Source organism: Phascolarctos cinereus, unplaced genomic scaffold (genome assembly GCF_003287225.1).
Source record: "Phascolarctos cinereus isolate Bilbo 61053 unplaced genomic scaffold, phaCin_HiC Scaffold_9;HRSCAF=440, whole genome shotgun sequence".
Lineage (NCBI taxonomy): Eukaryota > Metazoa > Chordata > Mammalia > Diprotodontia > Phascolarctidae > Phascolarctos > Phascolarctos cinereus.
In genome coordinates this window covers 253,880,219-253,890,925 of record NW_027556402.1, presented here as the reverse complement: position 1 = coordinate 253,890,925, position 10,707 = coordinate 253,880,219, and the positions used below count along the sequence as shown (strand labels likewise).

General features: G+C 58.3%; 1 protein-coding gene across 1 annotated transcript; it reads left to right on the top strand.

Annotated features, from left to right (window-relative positions):
• Positions 1-1,283: 1,283 nt before the first annotated feature.
• Positions 1,284-10,707, top strand: EEF1G (eukaryotic translation elongation factor 1 gamma). Its single transcript, XM_020968249.2, has 10 exons — positions 1,284-1,383; positions 2,565-2,723; positions 2,997-3,060; positions 3,172-3,314; positions 4,743-4,886; positions 5,117-5,246; positions 6,490-6,697; positions 9,938-10,110; positions 10,186-10,310; positions 10,470-10,707. Exons 1-10 carry the CDS (start codon positions 1,372-1,374, stop codon positions 10,626-10,628), a joined length of 1,317 nt encoding a protein of 438 aa, XP_020823908.1. The 5' UTR covers positions 1,284-1,371; the 3' UTR covers positions 10,629-10,707.

Sequence of the window (10,707 nt, the reverse complement as noted above, 5' to 3'; positions counted from 1 at the left end):
AGGTCAAAGAAAAGGGAAAGGGACCCGTGTGTACAAAAATATTTATAGCAGCTCTTTTTTTTGTGGTGGCAAAGAATGGGAAATTGACAGGTGCCCATCCTTTGGGGAATGGCTGAACAGGTTGTGGCATATAATTGCGATGGAATGTTATTATGCTGTAAGAAATGTTAAGGGGGAAGGTTTCAGAAAAACCTGGGAAGACAAATAAACTGATGCAAAGCGAAATGAACAGAACCAGGAGAACATTGTACACAGTAACAGCCACATCGTGAGGTGGTAATTGTTAATGACAGCTATTCTCAGCAATGCAATGAGCCAAGACAGTTCAGAGGGTTCCATGATGAGAAATGCTATCCACTTCCAGAGAGAACAGATAAATTCTGAACGCAGATCGAAGCTGCCTGTTTCAAACTTTCTTAATTTTTCTTTTTTTTTTTCTGTGTATGTTTTCTTTTGCAACTTAGCTAATATGGAAATGTTCTGCCTGACTTCACATATATAACTGATATGGTGATTGTCTTCTTAAGGGGTGGGAGAGGAGTGAGAATTTGGAACTAAATTTTAAAAAATGAATGTTAAAACTTTTTTACGTGTAATTAGGAAATATTTAATGAAAGAAAAAATGTTTCAAAAACTACAGTATGAGGTTGGATTTGAACTGGTGTCTACTTGATCCCACTCTGGCGCCCCCTAGTGGGTACTTAGTAACAAGTCATCTCTCCCCGCCCCCCATGCCTCAGTTTCCCTGGTTCAGTGACCTGGTCCTGGAGTCAGGGGGTTTGGGTTTGAATCTCATCTTTGCCGTCCTGAGATCCTTAGTGACCCTTAGCGAATCACTTCTCCCCGCCCAGCCTCAGTTTCCCCAGCCGCGGGATGAAGTGATACGGCAGGCCAGCCCAGGTTCCCCGCCTTGCAAGTAGGAGCGCTCTCACGGGGACGCGCTAGGGGGCGGGCGGGTGCGCGCCTGGGCAGCGTCTCGGGCAGCTCGCCAGCTCAGCGTCGCTCGGGCTCCGGCCCCGCAACTTCTCCGCGGGGCGGGCCGGGAGAGGAGACTCCGAGGTGCTCCGAAGCTAACCGACCGCCCTCGCGGCGAGCCTTCGGCGGCGTCCTGTGCGCAGGCGCGCGCCGCTTCGCGACTTCGGCCGGTGCGGGAAGGGCTCGTCCTCCTGTCGCGCGGCTCCGTTCGACGCCTTCCTCGCTTTCCGGCCGCTCTCCCCTCCCACCCGCCCGTCCCTCCCTCCCTCCCTCCCTTCCTCCTCCTCCTCCTCCTCCTCCTCCTCCTCCTCCTCCTCCCCCTCCCGGCCCCCCCCCCGGCCGGTCTCACTTTGCGGCAGCGCCGACGTCCCCGCCCCCTTTCTCTGCGGAATCACCATGGCGGCCGGGGTGAGTTCGGCGGCCCCGGGCCCCGGGGGGCGCATCCGCCGCCATCCTCTGTCTCCCCCGCCGCCGCCCGCCTCTCGGGGGGGCCCGCAGCGTGTGGGGGCCCGGCCCAAGCCGGGGCGGCCGCGCGGGCCCCGAGGCGGCGGCGGGGAGAGAAACTGAGGCGCCGCCCCGGAGCCGGGTGCCCGGGCCTGCTCCGGCTCGAGAGCGCTTGGAGATCCCCGCGCCTGCCCGCCTCCCAGCCCCGCCGCTCGCCGGCCGGCCTCCCGACTCCCTGCCTTTCTGAAGGGCCCGGCGTCGGAGGCTTGGCGTCCCAGAGCGGTCTGGGGGGCCGGGGGAGCCGGGCCGGGGCCGAGAGGTGACGGCTGGGGGCTAGCGGGGGCAAGAGCCGGGGCAGGGCGTGAGGGCCGGGCGCGGGGGGGATGGCTGGAGGCCTGGGGGACTGGGGGGGGTGATATTAGGGGTTGCGGGGCTAAGGGCAGGGGGGCAGGCTGTCAGTGCTTTGGTCCCCTCTCCCCGGGGGGGGGTAATTAAAGGGGCCAGGTTGGTGCTGCAGGCCGCCAGGGGGAACGGGGCTCTGAGTGCTCTGGAGGTCCAGCCCAGGAGTGGGGGGGAGGCAGGGGCGGGCCTCTCCGGGTTCCGACATCAGGCTTTCGGGGGAGGGGGGGGCTGAGCCAACGCTGATTCAGCCTCTGGCATGCCGGGCCTTGGCCTGGGGACAGGGGGATGAACACCAGCGACTGCCTTTCCCTTCCCAGAGCTGGGGGTGGGGGGCGTCCCTGTCCTGGGCCCTGCCTGGTAATCCCCCATTAGTCCTTGTTCATTGGCTGATTGGGGTCAGGACCTCTGTTCGGGTTCCCACGGGGCTTGCGATTTCCTCCTGCTGTGAGGCTTCTGTGAGTCAGACAGTTGTAATCACTGTTTTCCACGTGAGGAAACTGAGGCTCAGAGCTTGACCAGAGCCGTGAGGGGGATGGGTTGGAAGCCCTGGAGAGATCCCTTTTCTGGGGGCTTCAAGTCACTGAGGGGTGGCCGTCTCTTAACACTCTCCACATCGGGGAGGTCACTGCCTGAAGCAATAGCATTTGAGGCCAAGGAATCTAGTAGGGAGAAAGGAGTGTTGGGGGCTCTGAGGCTGCCTAGTGTTGGGGCTCCCTTTCATTTTCTTTATGCCATCTCCACAGACCCTGTACACATACCCTGAAAACTGGCGGGCCTTCAAGGCCCTCATTGCTGCACAGTACAGTGGGGCCCAGGTCCGCGTGCTGTCCGCACCTCCCCACTTCCACTTTGGTCAGACCAACCGCACCCCCGAATTCCTCCGAAAGTTTCCTGCGGGCAAGGTGAGTAGGTATTTTCAGAGTCTGAGTTCTCCAGGCTTCCTGTTACCTTGGAGCTAGATCTTGGGCGGGGGGAGGGGGGGCCCAGTATGGTTTCCTCCTCCCAGGCCACTGTGCCCCCTTCCCGTTCTAGGTTCTATGGGTGGGAGAAATGGGTCTGAACCCCTATTGCTGACTTAGCACTGTGCTAGACCCTGTGGGAAGGACAAGCAGAGAACACTGGCCTTGTCCTCAGGCTGCTTGTAACGGGTTCATATGGTCTGCTTTCACCCCCAGGTTCCAGCGTTTGAGGGTGATGATGGGTTCTGTGTGTTTGAAAGCAATGCCATTGCACACTATGGTAATTGTGGGGGGCTGTTTGAGGGCTGCTGGAGGGGCTGTTCTTGGGATGGTGGGAACCCTTCAGGCCTGGTCCTCAGAGGATGCACCCCTCCTTTCCTCCCTCGTGTAGTGAGCAATGATGACCTTCGAGGCGCTACTCCCGAGGCAGCTGCCCAGGTGATCCAGTGGGTGAGCTTTGCTGACAGTGACATTGTTCCTCCGGCCAGTACCTGGGTGTTCCCCACTCTCGGCATCATGCACCATAACAAACAGGTGAGCTCCTGGGGTCCGGGGCACCCCCGACTGCAGGGCAGCCCAAGGTGTGATCCTTGGCTAGCATGAGGCGGACCTGATGAAGAGACGGATAAGGGATGGGGTTGGTCTCCCTTCGGTCCCTGGTGCAGGTCTCGATCGCCTCCAGACCAGTTGCTGCTTGGCCTTCAGGAAGCACAGAGCTGGCCTGACTCTCTGAGGAGCGAATACGACTCCTCTGAGCCTGCCTTTCTCTATGGTCCGCTCACACTGGCTGCCTCATCGTGGCTTTGCGTCGACCATCGGCCATGCTTGGAACGCTCCCCCTGCTCACCCTGGCACCCTTCAAGTTTCAGTACAGACGCTCCCTTCCCCCTGAGGCCTTTGCTGATCCTCAGCCCTCTGTTGTCTGTGCATGTGTGTGCCCACAGAGGCATGTGTTGTCTTTCCAATGGAACGTAAGCTCTTTGAGGGCAGGGACTCTTCAGCACCTGGTACACGGCCTGCCAGGAGGTGTTTGTGCTTGATTGATGGGAGGGGCCGGTGCCAGGGGGAAGCCTGGTGGGGTTCACAGCAGACAGAAGGAGCCCTTAGATGTTCCAGTCCCATTCCCTCTTTCTCTGGGGGAGCTGAAGAGGTGCCCCAGGACCCCAAGGGCCTGAGTAGCTGAATTTGGAGAAGATGTGGTCCTTGGGATTATTTTCTTGGTCTGTGACCACTGAGAGTTGGCAGAGGTGTGACCAGGAATGGCCGGGCTTTTCTTGTATAGTTTCAGCCAGAGATAGATACCCCTTTTGAGGTAGTGCCCTTGGCCCAGCCTTTGAGGAGGGGGAGGGAGGTTTGAGCCCTGTGTCCCTCTCTGACCTTGGTGAACTAATCTCCCTTCTCTGGCCTCAGTTTCTTCCTCTGCAAGGGAAGGGGGGTTGGACCGGATGACCTTGAAGATTCCCTCCAGCTCTGCATCCTATGGTTTCTAAATTGGTAGAAGTTGGCATTGGAAAGAGCCTTTAGAAGGCACTGAGTGAGCGGGGCCAAGTCATAATGGCAGAATATAGCACCGTCAGCTGCCGGTCACCTCCCTGCCCTCTTTAGTCTGTGTGGCAGGACTCGAGCTGACCTGCTCTCCCTCCCTGGGGCCTGTCCAGGTCACATGGTCAGGGAAGGCACTGCAGAGGGGAGCATTTGGAAGGGACATCTGCCTGGTCCCAGAGGGGCAAAAAGGCAACTTGAGGCTGGATAGAAGAGAAAGCAGCTTCCCCAGAAGAGAACGGGCAGCTGAGGAGCCGGGAAACTCGTCAGGGCTGTTGCAGGCATCCAGGTTGGGCACCGCTCAGCCCGGAGAGTGAGCTGGGGGAAGCTGGGTGCCTCGGCCTGTCTCTTTTGCAGGGATGGAGTGTGGCTGGACCATGAAGGTCCCCTGAGGTCACTGTGTTTCCTTGTCTCCACCAGGCCACAGAGAACGCCAAAGAGGAGGTGAGGCGAGTGCTGGGGCTGTTGGACGCCCACCTGAAGACGCGGACTTTCCTTGTGGGGGAGCGCGTGACTCTGGCTGACATCACAGTGGTGTGCACCCTCTTGTGGCTCTATAAGCAGGTGAGCGGGCCAGGTGGCCGGGTGCGGCTGGGACGAGGCCTGGACACTTGACGCTGCTGCCTCCGTGGCCCAGCCCTTCATGGGGGCTGTGCCGCTGCCAGTGTTTCCTGGGAAGGGGAAGGGTCCGTGCTTGCTGGGATCCTGCCCCCAGGGGCCCTCAGCTCTCAGGCACTCCCCCTCAGGGGTGAGGACATGTCAGTGCTGAGTCACCCCCTGCCATTTCCCCCCAGGTTCTGGAGCCGTCTTTCCGGCAGGCCTTTCCCAACACCAACCGCTGGTTCCTTACCTGCATCCACCAGCCCCAGTTCCAGGCAGTGTTGGGAGAGGTGAAGCTCTGTGAGAAGATGGCGCAGTTTGATGGTAAGCGGCAGGGAGGACCAGTAAGCAGTGCCTTTTGAACCTCTCTTTCTGTGCCGTATCCTCCCCTACCTCTTCTCAGAGCAACATCGCTCATGGTGAAGAGAGGAAGGAAAAAACCCCTTCCTGAAACCTGGCATGGTGACAGAACTGCTGGTGTGTGCAGTATTCCCCGTCCGTGGCCCCCCACCTCTGCCCGAGAGGCAGAGGCAGGCATCTCCTGGGGCCTTTGGGCCGATTTAGTTCTTGTTTGTTTGCCGCGTGTCTTCCGGCTTGCTGTACTCTGCATCTGCTCACGTGTGTTGCGTGTTTCTTCCCGGTCGTTTCCTCTGCTCACGTGTGTTCCGTCATCTTCATGTATCGTGGCTCATTCAGCAGTTCACCCAGTCGAGGGGCGTCAGGTTTCTGTGGTACAAAAGGAATGTTGGTGTCAAGGGCCCTTCCTCCAGTTCCATCCCTGAGCTTGTGGGGCGTGCCCCGCGGCGGAGTCAGGCTCAGAGGTCTTCCTCGGCTCAGCCCGCAGGCTGGGGTAGCCAGGCAGGCATCCCACCCCCTTGCTGACTGGTTGTGGAGATTGGCACTGGGGGGGGGGGGTGACTGGTCATTCTTGTGCTTGTGTGTCTTTGTACTTGGCCACTTGTCAAGAGGGAGGCTCTGCATTCAGCATACCCATTACTTGCCCCGGTCATCCGGGCAGTCAGACTCTTGTCAGAGACGTTCCCCACTTGGTTGCTCCTCAGTTTCTTACTCGTACAAAACCTTTTAAGTTTCATATGTTCAGGGCTCTCTTTTCGGTAACTGGTTCTCTTTGGCATTGATTGTAATTGTAATTGTTTCTCTCCTCCTTTGTTTTGGTCTGATCTTGACTTTCCGGCCAGCTCCCTAGTAGATCTCAGTATGGTGTGTGGTGTAAGGTGCTGGTCTAAATAAATCTGGTTTCTGCCAGGCTGCTTCCCAGCCATTCTGGTCAATAGAGGCCTACCAAGGCCTGAGGCATCGAGTGGAGTGATCCTCCAGGCTGCTCTGTCCTGCTGACCCCATCTTCTGTTCTCGTGCCTTTCCCCGTGGCTCTGATGACCCCTGCTTTCTAGAGCAGATGTTGCCAAAGCCCTGTTGAGCGCTGGGCCCTGGCTGGGCGGCCCGGCCCTCGGTCCGTCTCGGCTCTCACGGCTCTCAGAGTCATGTTGCCCGGGTGAGAGCTGCCAGAGATGGGGCTTTAGCGGGGCCTCTTTCTCCCTTTCTCTAGCTAAGAAGTTTGCGGAGAGTCAGCCTAAGAAGGAAGCCCCGCGAAAAGAGAAGGGTCAGCGAGAAGAGAAGCAGAAGGCCCAGGCTGAGCGGAAGGAAGAGAAGAAGGCGGCTGCAGCCCCCGGCCCTGAGGAGGAGATGGACGAGTGTGACCAGGCGCTGGCTGCAGAGCCCAAGGCCAAGGACCCCTTTGCCCACCTGCCCAAGAGGTCAGAAGCAGTCGGTTAATTAGAAGCATTTACTGAGTGCTTAAGTGGGCCAGGGGGTCAGAATCATGCCTTCCCTCAAGGAGCCCACCTTCTAGTGGGGAGATGGCGTTGTCAGTCACTGGGTCTGCATAGGAGTTGGACGGAGTGGATGTAGGGGGCTGTCCAAGGGGAGCGCCCTAGGAGGAAGGCCTGCAGAGGGTGAGGTTTGGGCTGAGCCTTGGAGGGAGGAAGACAATGCAAAAGATGGAACCTCCCAGGAGGGAGGGAGAGACTGGGAAGGCACGAAGGGGCTGGGTGACGAAGGGCTCCGAATGCCAGAGTTTGTATTGATCCTGCAGGCCGTGGGAGCTTACTGAGCAGAGGGCTGACCTGCCTTGGCACCTATGTGGGGGATGGAGTGGAATAGGGAGAGACAATTAGGTGTTTCTTCTAGTAGTCCAGGCGAGAGGGGAGGAGAAATGTTTGGGGAAGGAGAGGGAGGAGATGAGGATGAGATGGTGGCCCAGGCCGTAGCTGTAAGCAGTAACAGGGAAAGGAAGAAGAGGCTAGCCTTTGGTGGGAAGAGCGTGAATTCTGGTTTGAACATGGTGAGTTTCAGGGGTCTGCTGGCCTTCCAGCCTGACATGTGGCAGTGGAGGGGGGCGGGGGCTGACTAAGGGAGAGCAGAAGGCCCTGGGCATAGAGATGAGAATTGAACCCGTGGGGAAGAGGAGGGTCCAGGCCAGAAGGGAGGTGGCAGCCCGTGAGGGCTCCTGGTCCAGAGATTTGGAGAGACAGGGCCATCCTTCGGCATGCTGTCTTGGGTGTCAGTGTCACCTGTGAAAACCAGTTATTGTTTCTGTCCAGTGTGGCTATGAGGATCTCACCCGGAGGCCAGGTGCAGCAAGGAAGGGGGCAGCTAACTGATCCTTAGGAGACGGTTGGCCAGCCAGCAGTGGGATGGATCCCAGCATTCCCCGAAGCCTCTGGGTACCACTGGTTATGCTGACTTCCCTCTCAACCCCAGAGGTGGTTTTCCAGCGCCTGTTGGGCCCAATTCTTTAGGTTTTTTTGTTTTTTTTTTTTTTTAGGCCACTGGGGTTACTCAGCTAGTAAGTGTCAAGTGTTTGGTCTGAGGCCAGATTTGAACTCGGGTCCTCCTGACTTCAGGGCCAGTGCTCTATCCACTGCACCACCTAGCTGTCCCTGGGCCCAATTCTTTAGAGGCAGCTGGGGGCCTGGAGTTGGGGCCAATTGGACAGCCCCTCGCTGTCCTGATCATTAAGCTCGAATGTCTCAGCTGGCTTCCTGGTCCTGATCTGGGGTTGTGCGTGCAGCGCACATGCTGCTGGGCTGTGCTCCCACAGGGGCATTTTGTGGCTCTGTGATGGGAGAGAGGAAGCCCAGCCTTGTCATAGGGACAGCTGTGGATTTGGGCATCAGGCCTCGCATCTTGCAAAGGGAGACACTGGGGAGACCAGGAGTTGTTCACCTTTGGTGTGTTCCGGACACCTTGGGATGATGTTTTTAAAGAACTGAAGGAAATAGTGAAAATGAGGGTGTGATCTTTTTCCATCCATGTTCTTGGGCCCCCAGTAGAGATCCTTGGAAGAGTCAGGGACCTCTGTGGGCACCGAGAAGAATCTCTTGTCACAGCGGGATTGGCTTTTGCTCTGAAGTGCCCTGGGCTTCCCCTTTATCCAGGAGGTGGCCCGACATGCCGTGTTAGAAGAGCTTGTATTTCGAGTGCACAGCGCTCCCAGAGGAGGCTTTGCTGAGCCCTTCATCTTCTCCTTCCCTGGAGTGTCCCTTTGAAGTGAGAGACTCATGTGGCTCACACACAGGACTGTTTCTTTTTTCCTTAATAGGTTTTTATCATCTCTTTACATGACCCTGCTTTCCCCCAGTACCCTTTCCTTCTCCCACTCAATCAGCCAGTCTTTTCACAAAGAGCCATTCCATATAACAAATGGTGTTTTTCATCAGACAAAAAGAAAAAGAGCCTCCTGGGCTCCTCCCCAGCCAGCCGTGGTCCCGTCACTTGTGATCTTGCGCTGACTCTCCTCAGTGGGGCTGTGGTTGTCCTTGTGGGAGGTGTTTCCTGGCTCTGGCTCGGATTCCCTTGGTCAGTCACTCTCGCCCTCTCCAGACCGCTGTAACAGACTGCCCTACCGTGCATGTGCCCTGGGATGAGTTTGGGTTCCCAGGGTCTGGGACCTGTATGTAGTGGCTGGGGATGGTTGGTGGTGTAGCTGGGATCATTGAGATCATTGAGATGTTGGCCGGACTTGGGTCAGGAGCCTCAGCTCGGAGTTTCCCCATTTGTAAAATGGGGTAGTAGTTGAGCTTTAGTGGAGCTTTGCGCAGCATTAGTGAGGATGGGGCTTTGTAGATCTGAGTGGGTCCTCCTATGGGCTTCGCCTGGGTCCTTTAGCCCCTCCTGGTGATTACAGAGTGGCAAAGGGCTTGAAAGCTCCCTGGAGTGGTCCTCGTTCATCCTGGGGCCAGTAGGGAGTAGAGGAGAGACGGGGATCGGTCCATCACCAGGTAGTGGCAGCAGTGTGGAGGTTGGACTGGGCTGGGTGGGAGGGGGGTGGACCCCCCTCAGCCCAGCGCTCTCCACTGCACCCCCTGGTGGTGCTGCAGAAGGTTCACTTTGTTGCTGCTTTGCTAGAGGAAAGTGCCCTCGGGCCGTGAAAGAGCGTACCTGTGTGGATAACTCCCTGGGGAGGGTGGGAGATGTGGGTGACCCCCATCTCCAGCAGCTGCCTGGGCTTTGATGGGTAGGCTGAGGGAAACCACGGTGGGCCAGGTTCCTTCTGTGTCCTCGGGCTCCGGTCATCCAGCAGATGTGCCTCCGTGTCCAGGAAGGGCAGGGGCAGGGAGCCAGTCTGCTGGTGGAGCAGGAGTGGACGCCAGGGGGCAGCAGCGACCCGCTGCCGGAGCCCTCATTCCCTTGGGTCCCACGCCCTCCACATGCCGATCATAGCTGGTGGGGAGGGAAGCGAAGTAGGAGAAATGGGGTGCTGGGAGTGTTCCCCTCTACCCTGCTGGCCAGCCCGCCGGGCTCCACTCAGTCGCTGCCCTCCGCTGTGGCCCTGCATTTTGAGCTGGGAAAACTTCTGTGCTTTAGTGTCACAGAGGCTCTTTGCAGGCTTTGCAGTGCAGAGGTTAAGCAGAACGGCCGGGACCTCGCGCCCGGCCCCTGCCCCGCGGCCTGGCCGCCGTCCTCACGGGCCCTTGTTCTCTGCCTCCCCGCAGCACCTTTGTGCTGGATGAGTTTAAGCGGAAGTACTCCAACGAGGACACGCTGACGGTGGCCCTGCCGTACTTCTGGGAGCACTTCGACCGTGACGGCTGGTCCCTGTGGTATGCCGAGTACCGCTTCCCCCAGGAGCTGAGCCAGACCTTCATGAGCTGCAACCTCATCACCGGTAGGTGGGCAGAGGGGCCGGCGGGGCAGGGACGGGTGGCACCGAGCGTGGAGGCTGACGCTTCTCTCCCCCCAGGAATGTTCCAGCGCCTGGACAAGCTGAGGAAGAACGCCTTCGCCAGCGTCATCCTTTTTGGCACCAACAACAGTAGCGCCATTTCTGGAGTCTGGGTTTTCCGGGGCCAGGAGCTTGCCTTCCCGGTGAGCTGGGGCTCTCTCTCGGCCCTGGCCTTGGGGTGATGGTAGAATATGAGAGGCGGGATTTCCTGTCCCTGCCTGTGGGCAGTGTGATAGAGTTAAGGCTGGTGAGGGCCATGGGCTGCTGCTGCCCCGGTCACTCACTGCTTGTTTTCTTTACAGCTGAGTCCAGACTGGCAGGTGGATTATGAGTCCTACACATGGCGTAAGCTGGATCCTGGCAGTGAGGAGGCCCAGACCATGGTCCGAGAGTACTTCTCCTGGGAGGGGGCCTTCCAGCACATGGGCAAACCCTTCAATCAGGGCAAGATCTTCAAGTGAACATGCTCCCTGCTACCACCTCGCTGCCTGCTTCCTCTGCAGCGAGGTGCCAGTCATTAAATGAAACTGAACACAGAAA

Coding starts and splice junctions, on each gene's coding strand:
- EEF1G (XM_020968249.2), top strand. Junction 3,061..3,171: donor CAATGCCATTGCACACTATG/GTAATTGTGGGG, acceptor TCCCTCGTGTAG/TGAGCAATGATGACCTTCGA. Junction 10,311..10,469: donor GCCAGGAGCTTGCCTTCCCG/GTGAGCTGGGGC, acceptor TTTTCTTTACAG/CTGAGTCCAGACTGGCAGGT.